Genomic DNA, 21,257 nt, shown 5'->3' with positions numbered 1-21,257 from the left:
AAGGCGCCGATGTGGAACGAGAACAGCCAGGTGTACCAGCTAGACTTCGGTGGCCGCGTCACGCAGGAGTCCGCCAAGAACTTCCAGATTGAGTACCATGGGAAACAGGTCACATAACCACAATATTTGTCTCAATCATAATTACCAAAGACGGCTTTAAAAGTGACACATATAGTTGCTATATATAATAAAAGATATTTTAGAGTCGCGTTATAAAACTACAGGTGATGCAGTTCGGGCGCATCGATGGCAACGCGTACACGCTGGACTTCCAGTATCCGTTTTCCGCGCTGCAGGCGTTCGCTGTCGCGCTGGCCAACGTCACACAGCGCCTCAAGTAGACTACTCTCTAGCCTTAATACAGCTTAGATCTCTTTTCCACTGAGAAGTGAACCGTGCGACTGTTGCGGCAGTGACAATATTTATGCAGTTTTCTACTATGGAAGGACTATTCATCCGCTTTGGATAAGATAGACAACAAATATGTTTTAATAGAAATGTTTTCGCAGTGGAATTTTAAACCACAAAACAGTCACAGTCATAGTGGAAAAGTGGTCTTAGTCTTTCTACGCGTAGTATAGCTAATAAAAACTTCTCGCTGGCCCAATTTCTATTCAATAGAAATAAAAAAAAATATAATCAAGCCTAGCACTACATCGCATATAATTTTGTTGCATAAACTACACAAGCTGTACTAATAATATAAATAATAGTTGGGCCGCAGAAGTTAATAGTAAATAGTAATAAATAACAGATGTAACACATTTCTGGAATATGCTTTACAGTCGTAACAAACGACGACCACCCATCCAAGTATTTTTACACAAGCCTTAGATAGGTAGCTTTGTAAGATATTCAATTAATAGATCTGAATAAATACATACAAAATATATTAAATAAACATCATTAAACCATACACATTGTCAACCTGATAGAATAATGTGTAAAAATAAGAAAATTTAGTTTGAATAAAAATAAAATAATTTCTTAGCCACAATAATTAAAGCAAAAACAGCTAACCGATGTCACGTAATATTAAACTGCTATTTTTTTTACTCTACATTATCATTTGAAATTGAGAAACAATTGATAATAATTATCTTAAATTGTTTTTTTTTTAAATTACTTTTTAAAACCAACTGCAAACCATTTTTTTATTTAACTGCGGAATAAATGTTATTTTGGAGCTCGCTTGTAAAAGGTAGAAATCATTTTTCACAACATTGTAGCTCTGTTAGATTTAACCAACTACATGTTAATGTTAACGATCTATAAAAGTTATCAAGTCTTCCATCATATATGGAGCAGACGAACTATTAGAACTTCTCTGATGAGACGTTTTTTTTTATTTATGTAGTTTATTTTAAACTGTGGTAAAAGTAAGAGTGACACAATGTAAGGTTAACCTAACCTTACCGTTACTTTTCACTGTACGGAATCTCCTTCAATCACAATTCAATCATAGTTTTTTAAAGATAGAGTCGAGTGTCGATGTAGTTTTCTACATGTTTTGGTGTTAGAAAAGAATGGTTATTCTAACACCTATAGATATATAACCTATAAATGCGTTCTGAAGCATAAAAGTGACCAAATCTCTGGACTAATAAGGCTAAATTTCTTCAGTATGCTTTACCATTTCAATTTGTGTGACTTCTAAGAAAAACTCCATTTTTAGATTATATATCTATGCTAACACCATTATCTATTTTTAAATCGTTGTTGTGTTGTGTAACTTTTTCAATCGTTATTACAAAAAATTAAACGTGAGTCGTGTGTTAAATTTGATTTTACTATACGTGTTTCGATAAATTAATATATTTTTTGCAATATCTCTATGTACAAAATCGCGATATTTGCGAAATTTAAACGAAATTGTTTTATTCATATTTGCACCGTTTTGAAACTTTATACATATCTTGGTTAATTATAGAAAACGTTTAGATATTTAATTAGTGTTAATTTTCGTGTATTTAATTTTAAGACTGCACTTGTGATTACATTTTGTGATATTGTTTTTTTATTACGTTATTTATTTTTGATGTCGACTCAGTTAAGTTATTGTTTTGTTTGCAAAAAAATAGTTATGTTTTTAAATTTAGATAATAATCGATGTTGCAAATCAATCGCTTTTTAATAAACAACTTAAATAGATGTATGTAAATACATAATATATTAGGGACAAAGGTGTAAATAAAAACTATTCTCCAAATAAAAACAAATTCTTTTATTTACAAAGAACCTTTTTGATACATGAAGAGAAGCTTTGGAAGTGCCTGTAAAATTACAAAATGTTTGTAAACCTTAGAATCGAGTGTTAGCGTTTATTCTCACTGACGAATATATGCAGAATGATTTAAAAACAAACAAACAAGAATTACAATATAGCTAACATAATTATAGCAATAACATCACTCATTTAATGTTGGCAATAACAGCACTTTTACGCAAATATCTCTTATTTGTCATCCTTCAGTAGAAATACAACCTGATCTATAATATGAAAACATGTCTCAAATGTTAAAAAACGGATATTGACTAAACTTTGCTAAATCATTAACAAGTCAACAATTAAATAACTTCTGTCCCTTTTTGGCCAAGCCTCATCTTCAAGCATTTACTCGGCTATAAATATTGCACATCAACCTTTAGAAAGGGATAAATACACTTTTCTCCTTACAGCTTCTATTATCTCTTTCACTCCATACAGCATTATTAGGTGTATAATTTTAATTATAAGAGGAATTATGAAAACATCCCTCATATTTTGGTCAAACTTTTCTTTTCTGCGATCTTTGGATCGGTAAAATTTGAAATAAATGAAAAAACACTAAAATAAATGAGTAAAAATGTTTCTTGATTATGTTAGGCTGTAAGTCAAAAATACAAACCTGAAATTTATCTTGTAAAGGTTGATATGCAATATTGATCTCATTGGCTAACACGCCAAGCTTATCACAAACACAAGCAGTCTATCAATAGCGCACAGTTATGCGCGGTATTGTTCGCTAATCACTCTCACTGCCGCTCTCTCCCGGCACATAGTCTTCATCATCCTCATCTGAGATATCCAAATCATCCAAATCTTGGAATAGGGATTCATCAACTTTGACCGCATCACCTGTAAAAACATTCAATAGTACATTACTTTAAAATTAACTAAATCGATTCACAAGTAAATCATAATTTCCACATTAAATGGAAGAAAGACATATCTTGCATGTTTCTTCGCAACACTGTGGTACAGATGACAAAATAAAAGCTTCATCATTATTTTAACTATGAACTTCTTTTGTTCGGGCCTTGTAATTCAATTATTACAGTAATTATAACAGAAATAAGAATCTGATTTTAGACATGTCTATTATTGTCTTTTATGAGATTTTAACTTTAAAATCTATATAAACAAACATATTTTTTTACTTAAAAAACTTAGAAAACTCATTAAAACCAAGTTGAACAATCAAAAGTATAAATATTTTTATTATTTGATACTTACCATCATCGAGGAACTTAAGGTCAGATTCATTGAGTGTTGTGTCCCTTAAGAATAATTCTTTTCCTGTTAGTTTATTTTTGTCTTTGCCCTCTCTTTCCCTTTTAGCAGGAATGCCCATGTCATTCTCAAACTGCTTCCTCCACGCCAGGAATGATTCTACTGTCACTCTTGTGCCTTCAAATCTTTTCTGTGGAACACATTTCACAAATAAAAGTATTATTAAGTAACATAGGCTATGTTTGTTATTATTTTTTTAATATCATGTAGACAGTCACGAGCAACAGCTAGTCGCAAATATTATGATTAATAATATATTTATTAGAATTTTAGAGTTCATAACAGACCTGTTCTGCTTCCTCATCTGCTCTTATTTTAGCAAGAACTTTTTCTTCTTTCTCCCTTTTCATGCTGTCCCATTTCTCATTAAGCCACTCCTGTCCTGCCGAGACCAGGGTGAACACCATCACCATGCCTAGATTCTCCTTACCCTACACATTAAAATGATCATAAGTTTTTACTTACATTTAATAGACACAGGAAGTATAAATGTTTTGTCTCTTTTTGAATAAATAATTGATCCTTACTATTACATGTGAATAGAGGAACATCAAAGTATGGACGAGTTGAAAAAGAGACTCAATTCAGATATGACATTTATAGAAGAGTACATAGGGTGCTTATTAAAAAGTACCAATAGGTCGTCTTTGTACATGGTACATATTGCCATCAACCAGTCTGTGCCCTATTACTAACCTGTTCCATTAAATGTTCCAACAATTGATTCCTGTCCGCATCGCCAAAATTCTCTTCATTTTCTATCTCAACAATTGGTAACTCATCAGGATATTTGGCTGTATATGTAAAAGTGAGCTGGCAGCTTAAACCTTCACCACCGTCTTCGAAACCCTCCGACATTATCGGTATACAAAACTTATTGTATGGCTCAGTCTCTAAAACTTTAATAAATACATGAGTAAATTATAAAGTAACCTAAAATAAAGTTAACTTTTACGGTTATTTACTTTTCATTTCGCCGTAATAGATAGAATCCAATGCCTCAACCTCACTGGTCTGTTCGTAATGGTAATCCATTGCAAAATAAAACTGTAAAGATCAGTAATCTTTATTCTTTTTCACAATTGAACCAAAAAACTGTTTTAGAATAAGAACTTAAGCCAACATTACCGTTCTGTCAAATATGACATTAATATGTTTTTTTTTAATTTCTTTTAGGAATGATGACAAACTTATAAACGTTCAAAAATTGGGACTTGTCTATAACATTTGGAAAATGTTGTTCGTAGTCATATTGGAAAATAATTTAAATTGTTTTTTGGAAGTTCTTTTAAATCGGCGCAGGTTTTTTAACCGAAAATCACTCTTACTTATCTTACTTAAAATCACCCATTTTGCCCTGTTTAGTCTGTATATAATTTAAGTTAACATTGACACTGACAGTTGGTTGACATTTGACAATTCAGTTTAGTTGCTCGTTTTATTTTTCATGTTTATTTTTATATATAGGCAAATTGAAATATAATTATAAACGGAGACTAAATATATAAAAACATAATAAATAAAATGGATTCTCCGGATATATTGCCATCATCTAGTAACTCAAATGTTACAGATTCGAATGAATCAGAGTTGGTATTTTTTTACTTGTAGTATTGTTTTATTTCAATTATAACAAGATAATTTGCATCAAATATCTTTTTACAGAAATTTGCATCCACCTAAAAGTCGCGAAGACTTTGCAGAGTTACGGGATCAAACTATTGAGAATTTTCAAAAACCTAACTTACCAAATGTCAACGTTCCAGAGAAAATTATTATTTGTTTGGATCTTTGCTACGATAATGAAAATTCACTTTACCGCTTAGGCGACGGTACCACATTTACATCTGTTAAAATGTTGAAGAGAGTTTTAGAATTCTTCATACATTCAAAGCATGCAATTAACAAACATACACAATTTGCTCTGCTCATGTTAAAAGATGAGCCATGTTGGTTACTAGGTTTTACAAATAACCCTAAAGATATCATAAGTGTTGTTGATTTTTTAACTCCAGAGGAGAGTTCAACAGAGACATTTGACTTTCAAAAAATATTTCAAATATTAAAACATGAAATTAAAATACCAGAATACAGCCAGGGAGATTGTATCTTACCACCTCCTTATGTTGTGAGAATGATAGTTTTGTACGGAAGATCAAATTGTGTTCCACAAATACCTCAAGATGATCCTTATTTCATTTACTTGAAGAAACAATTTTATTTCTACATAGACATTTTACTATCACATGAAGAAGATTGTAGTATGTACAAATGTGAGGAGGTGTATGATGCACTACAAGACTTAGATAATGGTTATTCTTATGTATATGAAGTTTCTAGAAATGCAACAAAAATTCACGATTGTATCGCCAAGCTGCTGGCTCATCCTCTACAGAGGCCTTTACAGAAAAATACTGATTACTCTTTTGGATGTAGATATTAAGTAAAAGTGTTAGAAATAAAATAAATAAAATAATAACTTGTATATTTTATTATTTACAATGCTTTTGAGCAGTACAGGTTTATGTAAAGTATATTGACAGTGGTAGTTTATAACACTACAGCACTATGTTAGCTAATAAGACAGAAATCCCACTCTTTTCAATTAAGAAAAGTAGTCAAAGTGCCACAGGAAAATACAGTATCCAGTTATGGGCAAATCTTGATAATGCATTTCTTGACCCTCAATTCCATGTAGAGATAAGACTCTAGTAGACATGTCAAATTTGGGTACTGAAAGAAACAACCAAATAATAAATCAAAGCACAGAGCACAAACGTTTTATTTAAAACAAAACTATTCAAACTATACACTTCAGTAAATCATAAAAAAATAAATTTAATATGTAAATAAAATGTAAAAAAAAACTTATGTACAAGCGATAAATTTCTGTCCAAAAAGATTCTAAAAACATCGCAATCGTAATTATATCTAGCGATTTTTATAACAATATAAAAAAAATGTTTATTTGAACAATGCAATTATGTTTTGATTTAATACAGAATAATTACAAAATGCCTACATTTAAGTATCATGTTGCAGTATTGCAAATGAAATTGTACAAAACTCTGTGGTATTAAAATAAAAAGAACAAAAGCCTTTATTATAAGACATCTTTTTATAGACAAATCCAATTGAAATGAGAAATTATAACAAACCTATTTACCTTTACAAGGCTGTTATTATAGACTTGTTAAATTCAGCCATGTTTGTACATTGTAATACAAATTCATAGACAATAAGTGACTTTAGCTAGTGTTGTATAAATACAATTTCTCATTTTTATTGAATCCGACGAGTGACTTTACATTTTGTAAAACCACATTTACTATTACATCTGAATATAGCATGATCTCTCCATTAATATTACCTTAACAATAACTAACGTTTTACCAACTTGTTGCGTAGTTTGTATTGGTATGTTTAGAAAAATTAATTATTGAATATATTCCGTACAGTCAATGTCACATATTTTCATATTCATTCAGTTCCATACAGTCAATACACTCAGTGTTAAATAGACGAAAGCATTCAAGACAAACTGAACACCATAAATGTATTTATCGAATTACAGTAAACTTGTGCAACATAAAGCTGCGGGAACCTTCCGATACACTTGTATAAAACGTTTTTTCTCGTTTTTTTGATAATAGCAGTTTTTGGAATAATTCCTCAACTATAGATATTTTTAGGCCTTTATATTACATGTATAGTCTAACCAAGAATATAAAAATCACGAAAATAGTTCCACATTTTTCGGTTACATGACGAGGGATTTTATATTTCTGATTAGACTAAAATGCACTGACAAAACGAATTTCAACCTTATACAGATTTTGAATTTCATAAAACTGCACAATCTCTGTGTTTTTAATTGATTTTTGTTATTATACTTACATTTATCTAACACTAAATGTACAGTATGAATAAAATTGTTAATTCTTGATTAGATATTAACTAATACAGCACAATCTATTGGCACAAATTTAATTCGTTAAACTAGAACCAACAGAATATGCTGTTTACTGCGCTATTTAAATTTATCCGACATTTATATTCAAAAAATTGTATATCAACTATTCCGATTACTAATACATAAATATGGTCTCACCAAGAACATGAAAATCTTTGCCTGGAGACGCTTCAATCGTATGTTCATTACATAACTTTTTAATATACAATTAGTCACATTTTCATATTCCTGGTCAAATCATAACAAGAGATATTCAGTGTTTCTACATTAAAAATGGTAAAGATCGTGCTACGAGTACAGATAATAAAAACAGACACATGATACTTTACATAGTTTTTTTTTTTAATAAAATAATGACAAAATAATCACAAAATACGAGGAGTCTAATATCACTTTACTGGCACTATCGGCTAAACTAAATAACTATAGTTTATACATAGAATGTTATAATTTCTAGGTTTCGACTGCCGTCACACTCTGTCTCCATTTTTGTCGACAAGAGTGAAAGAGATAGGCAATATTATTACAAGTTTTACAATCGAAACATGCTGTATAAGCCCTCATCTAAATACTTTTAGTGAGAATGATATTTCTCCGTGTTCACATCGACAGATAACATAATAAATACAGTCACATCTCAAATCGTCCGAATCTAGACATTTTATATTTTGACACTGGTTGATTTACAAAACAAATAAATAACATTACTTATCAGTCTCAATACTAAATCTATTTACATTGTGATACCAGCCGTTACTCAATAATTGGGAAGCTTTTAGAATAAACACATACACATTTCATTTTCTATACATGGAATGGTATAGTTTCAATAATAAAAAATAAGCCGATAAAAGATTAAAGCATAAAACCATTCGCTGGACTAGCGCCAAATGTAACATACTCCGTAACAAAACACAAATAAGCAAATTTAATTCATTCAAAAATCATTTGCTATGTAGCATATACTTCTCTAACACATTCAATGCCAATACGATCCACGTCCCACAGAACAAGTCGGTAGCAGTCAACGTGTTAACATTTGCTAAGAGATTAAGCTTCAAGTGCTAAAGAAATGCAAGTAAAAAGCTCATATTTATGTACTTTATATTTACATTTGAACTTCTTATTGACTTCCGCACTACGAATTCTAATAAATAAACCTCGCCGACCTGAAATATTATAAACAATGTGCCAGGAAGACAGGACTAGATTTTAAAACATTTTCGTTAACTCGTGACGTCATCTGCAACCACCCGCCGCTTTAGGGTTGCCATATTCATAATATCGAAACTATCGATTTTTATATCAATTTAATATTTGATACGATTACATCGATATCGAAATGTAGCGTAATTATCAACTTAATATCTAATTTAATCATAGTCTTATAAATTGATTTAAAATGACCATGTTCTTTAAATATGTGAAGTATGTTTTAGTTAACAATAATAGTGATTTGAAATCGATTTATTAATTCTGTTTCGATATATATTTTTTTAAATAACTATATTTGATAAAAAAAACAATAGTGATATGAGAGGATTTATACTACTAAAATAGTGTAGTGATTCCGATATCGATAATGTATAGTCGATATATCGATTCAAATTAGTGCGATCGATAGAAAAAAAATTTTTACACATTTGTATAAAATTCTGTGAATTGTTGTTGCTCAGAACTGTTTATTTTTAAAATTCTGTGAATAGGCAATGGAATGTCGTTTGAGTATATTATTCAGTCTTTTCGGCGGAGTCCGAGTAAGAGAAAGTAATCCGCGGCGGCCATTTTGAATCCGCATACAACCGTCCGCCATCTTTGCATTCATATGTTAAAAGCTACCTTATAAATAAGTTAGACCTTTTTTAAAATTTAAAACTATTTCACATTATCAATTACAGCTACAATTAGTAATGAAAATTTGTTGATATCCCTTACCGCCTATATTGAATTGTTTTTTTTGTATCATCATAGAAATAAATTACTTACTTCTTACTGCGTACATATTTAATTTATCTTCTGACATACTTTCTAATTCACTTAAGGTTTTAATCATTTACTCGCGTAGAAATACTCCAACGAGCTTGCGGTGGGCAAATTGTCAAGTTAGTCGTAAAAATATCAATAAATTTCGTAGTTTTCAAAACCGAGATCACCAAGGAGTTTAAAGATATTATCCATAGCGTAATCGTTATTTTAAAATACTACTTTAACACGACTTATAAGTTAAAATTCCAAATATCATAATTTTTGGGGCAATACAATGAAATTAATTTTAATTGATACAATTTCTTAATTTTGACCAAAGATTAAATTTATCATAACTCTATTTTGGAGAGTTCGCCTTAGTTTTTATCATAAATAGATCTCATCCAAAGTAGTAAAAACAGTATTTGTGCAATGTTGTGAATATTTAGCGGCGGGAAAACATAACAGTATACAATTGGCACGTGGTCAAGAGAAAACAATTTTACTCTTGTCCTTACATCTTGTAAGTACGGGTAAGAGTGATATTTAGGAAAGGGCGAAGCAACCTCTGCCCGTAGACATCCGCAATTGCAGATGTGTTGCCTACTCTTTATCGACGAAAGAGGAGACGCACATAAAAAGGATATTCCTCCTATGAGTCTCCTCCGTCTTCAAATAAGTTAGATTAGTCATATTAATAAGTCATCCGCTGTATCGTTACATTCTGTGGTAGCGTTGCGCGTGCGGGGGCGTGTCGTGTGTCGGGGGCGTGTTGAGGGGCGGGGGCGTGTTCGGGGGCGGGGCGCAGGCCAGTCACAAGACGCAGGCGGCGAACACCGCCATGGCGCGTCAGGGCGGCGGGTGCGGGTGGGGGTGCGGCCGCTCCGGCAGCGCGGGCGCGGCCTCCTCCGCCCCCGCGCCGCCCGCGCGCGCCCGCATCACGTACGCGTACGTGCGGTACCTCTTTATCTGGAATACAAAAATATTCGCTTTAAATCTATACTAATATAATAAAGTGTAAACATAAAACAAAACTTAACAGTTATCCAATGTCTAAGGTCGCCAAAGGTCTTTTGTGCATTTGAATTTTGACATTTTACAAATTTAAACAATAAACTAAAGTTTTCATAATTTCATGCGGATGAAGGCATATTGGAACGGCTCGTTCTAAATAATTCTGATTGTCATTGACAGATGTTACAGGGACGGGACGTTCTTATCAATACAAAGAATAAATGTAGTGTACGTACCTCGTGTACGAGGTAGTGGTCCTTGTCGCGCGAGTGCGCGTTGTGCGCGTGCGTGTGCGCGGCGTCGCGCGCCGCCCGCAGCGCCGCCAGCTCCTCCTCCAGGCGCGCCGCGCGCTCCTCGTGCTCGGCCAGCTGCTCGCGCTACAAAATATACAATTTATTACTTTCATTATTGAAAATTCACTTGTTTTTATAGATTAATGCGTGACAAGTTATCGACTGCAAACTTCGTTGGCGCGGAATTTTAAAATAATGTCTTCTATTACCCAGTGTATCTAAATTCTACTACCTGCTTTAAAAATCCAACAGTTAATTAAAAATATAGCCTATAATATGAACTATCCATGTTAGCTACCCTCTGGTGACAATGCCTTCAAAATCGGCCCAGCCGTTTCAGAGATTACCCGGAAGAAACGCGGCTTCCGACCAGACAGAATTTTTTTTTTAAGTGACTTTTAAATTGAAATTCAAAGGAATGTTTCTTTTGACATTATAATCAGACCCTCCATTTTATTTCAAGTATAGATGTATATTTGTTGTTACTGACCATAGCGAGCTTGGTATGCGTGCAGGGCAGTAGAGGGCGCTGGAACTTGCGCTGGGAGCCGACGGCGCCGGCGAGCGGCGGCGCGGAGTACGCCGCGCACACGAAGTTTATCGTCTCCACCCACGAACATAGCTCCTTTGAGTCGCTGGAAATTTTAATACACGCAACTTTATTACTAATTACTAATATTATAAATTCAAAACTTTGGATGGATGTTTGTTAGAGTTTGTAGCCAAAACGGCTGAACTGATCTCGATGAAATTTGGCACAGATGTCGAGTATGGTCTGGAAAAACACATATGCTACTTAGTTTTTTTTTAATTCCACGCGGACGGAGTCGCGGGCGAAAGCTTATACTATCTATGATTTAAAAGAAACAATTTAAGAGGTAACCTCACCTAGTCTGGAACAAATACTCCGCTTGATCCGCAGTCTGCAATCTGAATACGTGTTGCTTCTTCGTATAGTCCGTCGCCTTCGTGGCCAGGGCGTGGTGTATCCTGCAAACGATTCATTAATTCAATGAATGGATTCCAAAGGATAGTAAGGAATAAAGATCTATAGTGCAGGATGTTTGTGTGTCGTATGGGGTCATGTAGTGTCGTATAGTATCGTATAGTGTCGTGTATTGTCCTGTATTGTCGTATCTTGTCGTGTAGTTTCGTATTGTGTGATTCAGTGTCGTGTATTGTCATGTGGTGTCGTGTATTGTCGTGTAGTGTCGTGTATTGTCGTATAATGTCGTGTATTGTCGTACAATACCTGATGGCATTGTGCAGATTGTCCGACATCTGGCTGCGTCGGAAGCCGTGCTCGTCCTTATGCAGGTAGAGCACGAGGTCGCGCAACGTGCAGTAGAACATCTTCCATCCGCGACGACCGAAAGGAGCTAAAGACAAACGTATTTATTCTTACAGACCTTAATTAAAATGACGTCAAACCACAAAAAGTGATAATCTCATAGAAACTTAAATCATAGAAAAATAAATCATTTTTATAAGGGGTATTTAATTTGTTAACCCTTAAAATTACTCAAACAATTACAAAGTAGGAATATTTTTATTAGAAAAGTATATGAATACAATTTTTAGCTTTCAATTCTACTTTACTAAGTAAGGATATACACGTAATGACCAGTTTACACTTTGCCGGTTCAATTAATCAGTAGAGTTCATTTACTGAACTGGCAAACACCTGGCATATTGTGAACACCAAATGGCTCGATTGAGGCCATACAATTTATGACTGGCCGTGGCAACTAACTGTACTGGCCAAGTGTGAACCGGGCATGAGGTACGTGTCGATGTGAAAGGTACTCACTCTTCTTGGCGTTGGCGTCGACGCAGCACTTGCGCATGACGTAGCCCTTCTTGTACTCGACGGCGCGGCTCTGGTCGGGCACGTCGAGGAAGGGGTTGCCGCCGAGCGCCGCGCCGCGCTGCTCCGCCCCCGCGCCCGCCCCCGCCCCGCGCTCGCTACCCTCCGTGTCACTACGCGCACACATTATTAACTGAATAAAGCCTTTTACATTTAGTTAGTAATAAATTTTGATATTTCTTTATCTTAAAGATAGATTCCTTTATAATTTGACTGGCAACAAATCTTGTTCACACAATCGGAACTGTTTTGTGGGCTCAGTGTATAACTGACTACTACGTAAATAATCGTAAACCCACAATTTTCACACAAATGCAACCTATTCATTTTTTTTCTTGCATGATTACTATCCTGAATTCATTACAAACAAAAACGAAAATATTTGGTCTTACGGTGAACGACGAAAACAATCGCATACGACTTTCTGCAATCATTATTATTATCTGAAGTGTTTGTATGTATGTATGTATGGTACGTACAGCGCCCACTGCAGCGGCTGCGTACGTATAGCGTGGTAGAGGTGCTTGAGCGTGTCCCGCGGGAAGTTGTCGCCGTCGTTGAGGTCGGCCAGGTTGTCTATGAACTCTGCGCACGTCATGCGGCGGAAGGCGGCGCCGCTCGCCGCCGCGCCCCCGTGCAGGTCCGTGTTCAGCAGCATTATCGCACACGTCAGCGTGTGCACCGCGTCTACACAATACATACACACAATTCAATATGTAAAAAGCATTTAAATTATGAGTCAAATGACCATTATCTTATAGGATGTTTCCTGTTTAGCCGATCGGTCCCCCGATCGAACAAACTAGTGGTCTTTTTCCCATTAGGTTATCGATTGATTTTACTCATTCGATCTGACGTATGAGCGTCGATGGCTCAGTGGATTAAACACTTCACTTGTAATCTACAGGTCTTGAGTTCGAATCCCGCCATGTACCAATGTGATTTTCGATTTTTCGAATTTTCATATGTACATAATTTACCCGACGTTCTTACGGTAAAGGAAAACATCGTGATGCAACCTGCACATATCAGCGAAGAAATTCAAAGATATGTGTGTCAACCAACCATACCAAAGTATACCAACCCGCACTTGGCCAGTGTGGTTGACTATAGCCTAGTCGTTCCTTACTTAGGGTAGGCTCCGAGACCCTCGGTGGGGACGTATAGTGATCTGGTGATGGTGATGACGACGATCTGTCGGTAAGCTGATCGACCCGTTGGGAAATGCCCTTCTTATAAATTAATGAACGCTAGTTGACGAAACAACATAACTCATTGTCACGTTCCGCCAGAGACGAGAGTGTCGGCGAGAGCATGAAAAGAGCGGTAGAAAACAAGATTTCGATTTAATATCACACTTTTATTACTAATGTTATGACTATGAAAGTTTTGGAAGGTTACATGTGTCCACATAATCCTAGAACTGAGACGTCGATTTTCTAAATTCTAGATACGTATGTACCTTGTGAATTAAAGGTGCCGGGGTTACACTCGAGGTACCGCCGCGAGAAGTGCACGAGGACGCGCTCCCGCTCCTGCGTCTCGCCGCTGAGCGCGAACCGCGCCAGGAACTGCCGCAGCGCCTCGTCCAGCGTCGCGCCGCCCAGCGAGAAGTGCTTCACGTACTCCTCCGCCACCGCGCGCGAGAACTCGTTGCTGCACAACATATACAAAGTCATAATAAATGCTCAAACACATCTAAATTATCTGTTTTAACCCTTAAATGCTGATGATGCATTTATACATCAGTCTTCTCTTCCATATCCAACAGAAAAAAAAATCTTTATTTTTTCCCTTGATCTATGTTCAATAGTACCCGTTTCAATTTAGAGTATTTAAAAAGAAAGAATCATGCATTTAAGGAAGATTGATTTCTTGCAAAGAGAAAGATGTTTTATACAAATGTTAAATTTCGCAGTAACTATTGAACAGTGTGGAATATAGATCGAACTGCCTCTTAAAAAATAGTATGATGTTGATGAAGTTTTTCAACAATGGCCCATAATAAGATTTGTATTTATGTATGTATTGAAATAACTCAAAAACTACTGGACCGATTTCAGAAATTCTTTAATCATTAAAAAGCTATGTTAACAAACAAAGGCTATATTTTTATTATTTTGAACTTTAGGCAGACAAAGTTGCGACAAGCGTTATTTAATTATCAAATTAGTTCCTTTAGAGTAACAAAAATTTCATACTTAAAAGGTAAACTTACTTTTTACTTAAATGCCTAGATACATCAGACTTCTTGAAGCCGTCGAGGTGGTAGAGTCGCTTAGCGAGCCTCTCAGCAGACGGAATGTCAACGGCCTTGGGGCTGTAGTGGAACGAGTGCAGCGAGTCTCCATCTGACCCCTCGTCTGAACCAACGTCAGAATTGCTACCTAACTCCTGGAAAACAGCATACATATACATTTAAAATTGTAACAGATTGGCTTGATACAGCTTGATACAATCATTGGATGTTTTTCTCATTTTAGTAAGTTTGTGATTTCGAATATCAGAAGCAGCTTAACTGACTCAGACTACAAATGTATACATCTATTTTGACACTTTAATCTACTTCCCTTGTTATTTTTTAGGATTCAATAACCTCCATAAAATTTTATATTAGTGATGTTTTAGTTTTTATTGTCATCTATGCATTAGAAGTTTGACAAATGCAATTGAATTTTGAAGAAATAAAAAAAATAACATGCAGATGAATCCCACACAGGAATAGCTAGTCTTCTAATAATATGAACTTTTAACAACTATAAAGCATTTGTATGAAAATTCAAAAACTCACCTGATATCCTTGATTTTCTGGTGAATTACATCCATTTTCTTTTCCATTTTGTGTGAAATTATTATTATTATTTACACTATCACTTGCATTAACACTTTTATCTGGTCCTTTCACTTGTATCACTATTCTATAGTCTTTATGTTCACCATTTAGAGTCACATCACTATCAGGGGAATACGAGGAGTTTGACTTGGCTCGCTTATGACATGGCTCCGACACCAGGATAGTGGAATCGGAGTCTGATGGGTCTGACAGCTCCATCCGGGGACAGTCTCGACCAGTCTCGAACATGTCGTCCTGATCCTGGTAGTCTGGACTAGATATGTTTGATACAGCTTCCGATAAACTCATGTCACCTGAAAAATGAAATTATTTATTTATAGATTTTAATAAAATAGAGCATACTGGCTCAAAAACCTAAAGTGTTTTGGACTTTTTAGAGCCGCGATGTCAAGAATGCAAGTTGCCCTAATGATTGCAGCACTTTGAAAGAAGATGGGACTTTAAGAAGAACAGAACAACAGATATGTATTCAGACTTCTGATATCAACTAATGCCTTCACTTATAATGGAAAAGTGAAACTGGACATTTAGAAATGATGAGTATAAACAAACCCAAGATCTGTGCAGTTTAACCAAGTTAAAATTTACACTAAGCAACTGCTTAGTAACTTAACCATCTCTCAGTGTACAAATAGTTACCATTAATAGGTCTATGGCTGTGTTGCGAGTGCTGCGAGGTGGAGAGCAGGTGTGTGCGATGTGGCGGAGTCGCGCGCGACGACATCACAGACGACGATACCGACGTCGGCGACGCGGGTGACGACGACCTGGAAAGTAAACAATCACATCACATTTATATTAAATCTATTATTGTTAATTTGTGAAGAAACCTATTAAAGCATGTAAACCAAAGGGGTAAGCAGAGATTATATATTTTTTTCTGTGTACTCTTACTTTGAGCTATCTATATCTGTACTAATATAATAAAACATAAAGAAACTACTTAGTAATCACAACAATTTTCGAATAACTCTTTTTTTTTAAATCCCTACACTTCCCTACCTATAGGCTATACATTTTCACGCTATTAAACTTATAGGGTAAATAAATTGGAAAAAACCGTCATGTGGGAAAGTGAAAAAAAGTAAAATGCTGCCAATAGCAGCATAGAGGCAAGGTTGCCATGGTTCTTCAATGGCCAAGGGCTTTCGTTGTCATTGAAGACTTTGAATTTTAACATTTGAATATTTCACATAATTTAAACAATAAAATACAGTTTTTTCAATATAATGAGGATGAAGCCCCATGGGAACAGCTAGTTATATATATATGTACCGTTGCGAGATGCCATCAGATATGGAGGTGGAGTTGGAGGTGGCGCCGGAGCCGTTGCAGTGAGTGCGCTCCGACGCGCACGACACCGGCGCGTTGTACGTCCACACGATCCTGACACAAATATATAATTAACAAACAATGTAGCATTACACAGTATAGTTAAATAACCTCTTATAGTGTAGTATTACAAGTCTTATTTATAAATCAAGCAATATATAAAATGTACAATCGAACGTTAAGTAAAATTAGTCGTTTTTTGGTAAATTAGTGAGCCACTAAGCTGAGACTTAGGAGAAATCCACAAAGTATTATGACTCCAAAAGTGGCTGCACTATCAAGAAATTTTGATTGAATTTCTCGCGGACGGAGTCGCGGGCAAAAGCTAGTGTATACTAATATTATAAAGTTGAAAAATTTATAATTTTCTATGTAACGACTCAAAAACTACTAAGCCGATTTTAAAAATTCTTTCATCGTTAGAAAGGTAATTTATCTGTGAGTAACATAGGCTATATTTTAATATCGTAATATTTATATCACCTGTCTCTTTCTAGATCGCTGTCAGAGCGCGGGCCAGGCGTGGCGGAGTCGGGCCGCGCGTCCAATAGCGTGTTCAGCGATGACGTCACGTCCTCCTCCATGTCCACCGCCACCGCGCTCAGCGACGACTCCTTCTGGAACACATTCATATACTATCCATTAGAAAATTACCACTGCTCTATACAAATATATACCGGAGTCAATGAAGCTCACGTACTTTATAAGAAAAAAAAAAAAGATTAACCTTTAGAAGTTTTAAAAATTAATCAACAATTAGTTGTTTATCATATTAAATATAGAAATGTATACATATAGATCAACATAAATGATAAATACAATCAAATTGCATCCGAAAAGACATCAAGTAGTAAGAAATATCCTCTCGTACCTGAAGGTGGTCTTCAGAGCGTGATGTTCGCACTACGTGTTGCGTACGCGCCGCCATCTCTCCCCCAGCATGCGCGGCCGCGCCGCACGCACCGCCCGCACCGCCCGCCGGTGACGCAGGCTGGGATATAAACCTGTTACAAATAACTTATTAGTCAACTAGCTGTTGTTCGCGATCTTGTCTACGTGATAATAAAAAATGTAACATATGTTACTGATAACGTAGCTTTTAAATGGATAAAGAATTTTTAAAATAGGCCCAGTAGTTGAGTTATTTTAATATTTACAAAAACACAAATCTTTCTTTATAATTATAATATAGATTAAACATTACCAACCTTATACACTCGTTAAATAACCACTAAAAATGCTCAGTAATGTGGATAGATGATAAAAAAACCTAATATCTACACAAGGCACTACTTAAAAGCGTTTGCACACCATTGACTTAACTATCGCACAACTGTTTAGCGCTTTGATTCCTATGAGATTATATGGAGGTGCGGAAACAATTGAATAGGGTGCGAAATAATCGACAATCACACAACTTGTGCATTTCAGTGAGTTTTGTTATAATTTCATTAAATAAAAACTCCTTGAAAAGGTGAACAATGTATGTTAAATGTATAGAATTATTATAACAAAGTGATATTGATTTAAAATCAGTATGGTGCGTGGGGTGGCGGATAACAATTTAATCAACGGCCTATTTCCCACATTCGCGGGATTTGATAAATGCTCCATGACGCATACTGAGTTTCAACGACCACAGCCGATCGGACACAATCTCTAAATAACTACTAAATATATATTCTTCACAAATATGAATAATTAAATGTTGTTTTGAATAGTACAAGTTTTTACCGCTTTGATCTGTATTTAATTCTACTTAAATAGATTTTTTTCTTCTATTGATTAAGTTTGAAGTACCAAATAGCTTGAGATTTATATCTTCTGTACTAGGATAACAGAAGTCCATATAGTATCGACAAGAATTGTATGACTTACAGCTTGTTTGCATGTTCAGTGCCGAGTCCAGTATCAGGCGAGGAGTTGTGCCGCTGCGCCAACTCGACGCGCGCCGCAAGACGGTTCTCACTGGGCGACGCCGGCGTTGAATTATATCTAAAATTTTATTTTCCATCGTTATAACTGCATAACTTTATTTTTAATATTTGTAGGTACAATCAGGGAATGTGGTGGTGTTCCACCTCACATACTACAGTTGTGTGAACGTTGTGTATACGACTCGGAACTATAACCAAAAGGACGCTTTTAAAAGTACCGGTATCGATAAAATATTGGTTAATAGTATGCGGGTAATTACATCATATTATACTATCGTTTGCGCTAATCACTGGTATCTAATTAGTGTATTGTAAGAGGCGAAGTTTATCTCGTTGCAAGAAACAAGACAATCTTTCGCGGTATTACACTTATTAAATTGCCTTGTTTCGTGCAACGAGAACTTCCTACAAATAATTAATAACACAGCAATAAGTGGTGCAAAAGAAAGGAATAATCATAAAAAGACACTAGCCATGTATAACTAACAGACGTTTTTTCGTACATTTATAAGCCGGTTGTATTGTTTGTTTCAAAATGTCTACATTATTGTAGCTTTTAAGGTGGAACACTGCTAGTTTCCCCAATTGTACTTATAGCAATTGGAATTTTGCTCACCTATGATAATGCGTGCGATGTGTAGGCGCATGGTGGTTATGATGCGGGTGTTCCACTCGGGAGAGGTTGAGCATGAGGTCGCCGGTCATCATGTAGGCTTCGAACTTTGGCTGCGTGGGCCGGCCGCGCGTCCTCTCTTCCGTCAGCAAAGCTTCGCAGCTATCTCCTGACACCACGTCGGAACCGTTGCTCGATGATTTACTCGATGAGTTACTATTCGAGTTACTAATCGAGTTACTGTTTGAGATACTCGATGGTGGAGAGCTGGACCTGAGGAAATATACAAGAGTTAACTGTTATGACTTCTAAATATATAGTATTTATTACTCATTCGATTCATTTAATATACGTTAATCGGTAAAAGAAATTTAGTCCGTAAAAGCCACATAATTGACGCTTTTTCTGTAATTATATTTGGTTTGAAGTTTATTTGGAGCTACCAACGCCGCGCCATAATTACCTAACCAATGTATGTAAATTGACCAATCCCCATGCCCTTTTTGTTAACGTATTGCACGTTCCAAATAGGTGGGATTCAATATTGCTCTACGAATTTCAATTAATACTATTAACATAGAAACGATGTACTATTTAAATAATTGTCACAGGTTTTGTTTTTTAATTCAACATTCCTAAAACTACTCAAATATTACGCGGAAATTACGAAACGATAATTGTAACATTTGATACAATAATTTATCTATTCCTTATTACATAAAACAACGTGGTATGCTAATTAAAGTCCGGTCCGTTGGCATTGTTTTCATTCCGGCGTTCGAACCAAAACTTACGGATGGATTTAGCGAAAAACTTTTGCTGCCAACTTTCCTCCGCAATGGGACAATAATAAAAGAGTATTGTTATTGTTATTATACAATACTAACATCTTAGAAATAGTTTAAATATGTACTTTAGAGAAAATACACTTATATATTTCGCTATAAAAACAAATTTTGATACAAACATAGTCTAAAAACTGTTTCTGCCTTAGAATAAAAACAAAACAAAACATTGTACATTCACAGTAACAATCTATTGATCCCGTTGTGTAAAAAAAAGGTATAAATATCAAGGTAATTGAAGAAAACCTGCTTACATTATAAACCATCACGACACTCGAACAAAGATCGTTTCAATTGCGTCTTACATTAACCATTGTCTACTTAAAGATGCAATCTTAAAGCGGACACCTTTGACGAAACTATCGAACAACTGTTTAGTCACGCTTTAATTCCTATAAGCTTATATAGAGTTGCGCACACTACTCGATTTTTAATTGTGCAAAACAGTTGAATTGTCTGCGAAACAATCGACAATCGCACAACCGTTGTTTAGTCAAAGATGTGCGCCTGCTTTAGGGGATTAATACGATTTATTTGTAACAAATAACTAAAAAATAAGCGTAAAATTAATTCAAAGTAATTATTTTTTAAAGATCTTAGACGGATGGTTTTTTTAACAAAATTAATTGCGTCATTCCGTGATACAATACGATATTGTTCTCCCGGTGTCTCCTGTGGAGGTTTTTAATTGGATAAACCATTACTGGTACTATTTCAGTCACCCTCGTAATAAACGTCACATTACTTTTGTTTCAAGGAGTCTATTTTAGCTGAGGTATGCCCACTTCTGGTAACTTTGCAATGCATTAATTAAATCGAAATTACCATCGATGTTTCTGTGGACAACTCTATGTAACATAAATATGTGTAAAATCGCACAAGAGTTTACTATTTGACTAAAAGAGGAGATCTAATTTTAGTCACTTTCCACCCTTTTCTTAAGTGGATTGGATGGAAAGGAAAAGTGGATTTGACGGTAAAAGAGGCGCATAGGCAGGGGAAATGTCCTCT

At 35.2% G+C, this 21,257-nt stretch overlaps 4 protein-coding genes across 8 annotated transcripts in view; 2 read left to right on the top strand and 2 right to left on the bottom strand.

Moving 5' to 3' along the window:
- Positions 1-1,056, top strand: part of LOC106103505 (tubby-related protein 4) — a 20,214-nt gene extending 19,158 nt beyond the window's left edge. Inside the window, exons 12-13 of the mRNA XM_013283284.1 lie at positions 4-108; positions 225-1,056. Coding sequence (XP_013138738.1) covers positions 4-108; positions 225-341 — 222 coding nt within the window. The 3' untranslated portion in view covers positions 342-1,056. The remainder of the gene's footprint in view (positions 1-3; positions 109-224) is intronic.
- Positions 1,057-2,203: 1,147 nt separating this feature from the next.
- Positions 2,204-4,688, bottom strand: LOC106103791 (RWD domain-containing protein 1). Its single transcript, XM_013283672.1, has 5 exons — positions 4,519-4,688; positions 4,250-4,452; positions 3,841-3,984; positions 3,497-3,683; positions 2,204-3,118 (listed from the first exon to the last, which is right to left on the bottom strand). The coding sequence occupies exons 1-5, from the start codon at positions 4,586-4,588 to the stop codon at positions 3,006-3,008; spliced, it is 717 nt and encodes a 238-aa protein (XP_013139126.1). The 5' UTR covers positions 4,589-4,688; the 3' UTR covers positions 2,204-3,005.
- Positions 4,689-4,980: 292 nt separating this feature from the next.
- Positions 4,981-7,866, top strand: LOC106103664 (BRISC and BRCA1-A complex member 1-like). Its single transcript, XM_013283481.1, has 2 exons — positions 4,981-5,142; positions 5,219-7,866. Exons 1-2 carry the CDS (start codon positions 5,078-5,080, stop codon positions 5,994-5,996), a joined length of 843 nt encoding a protein of 280 aa, XP_013138935.1. The 5' UTR covers positions 4,981-5,077; the 3' UTR covers positions 5,997-7,866.
- Positions 7,867-8,988: 1,122 nt separating this feature from the next.
- The window catches only part of LOC106103663 (PH and SEC7 domain-containing protein 1), a 28,458-nt gene continuing 16,189 nt past the window's right edge, over positions 8,989-21,257 (bottom strand). For 2 of the 5 annotated variants that reach the window (XM_013283479.1, XM_013283480.1), the window contains 16 exons: positions 19,405-19,674; positions 18,730-18,846; positions 17,723-17,855; positions 17,335-17,486; positions 16,795-16,905; positions 16,159-16,286; positions 15,457-15,812; positions 14,884-15,059; positions 14,128-14,321; positions 13,145-13,352; positions 12,609-12,778; positions 12,051-12,177; positions 11,687-11,788; positions 11,289-11,433; positions 10,742-10,882; positions 8,989-10,460 (listed from right to left, as the gene is read on the bottom strand). In XM_013283479.1, the coding sequence (XP_013138933.1) occupies positions 10,341-10,460; positions 10,742-10,882; positions 11,289-11,433; positions 11,687-11,788; positions 12,051-12,177; positions 12,609-12,778; positions 13,145-13,352; positions 14,128-14,321; positions 14,884-15,059; positions 15,457-15,812; positions 16,159-16,286; positions 16,795-16,905; positions 17,335-17,486; positions 17,723-17,855; positions 18,730-18,846; positions 19,405-19,674 (2,650 nt within the window). In that variant the 3' untranslated portion in view covers positions 8,989-10,340. The remainder of the gene's footprint in view (positions 10,461-10,741; positions 10,883-11,288; positions 11,434-11,686; positions 11,789-12,050; positions 12,178-12,608; positions 12,779-13,144; positions 13,353-14,127; positions 14,322-14,883; positions 15,060-15,456; positions 15,813-16,158; positions 16,287-16,794; positions 16,906-17,334; positions 17,487-17,722; positions 17,856-18,729; positions 18,847-19,404; positions 19,675-21,257) is intronic. The other 3 variants (XM_013283475.1, XM_013283476.1, XM_013283477.1) reach the window with 3 other exon arrangements.

Source organism: Papilio polytes, unplaced genomic scaffold (genome assembly GCF_000836215.1).
Source record: "Papilio polytes unplaced genomic scaffold, Ppol_1.0 DF823731.1, whole genome shotgun sequence".
In the NCBI taxonomy this organism is placed as follows: domain Eukaryota; kingdom Metazoa; phylum Arthropoda; class Insecta; order Lepidoptera; family Papilionidae; genus Papilio; species Papilio polytes.
The sequence above is the reverse complement of the archived record's forward strand: the minus strand, read 5'-3'. Positions and strand labels throughout refer to the sequence as shown.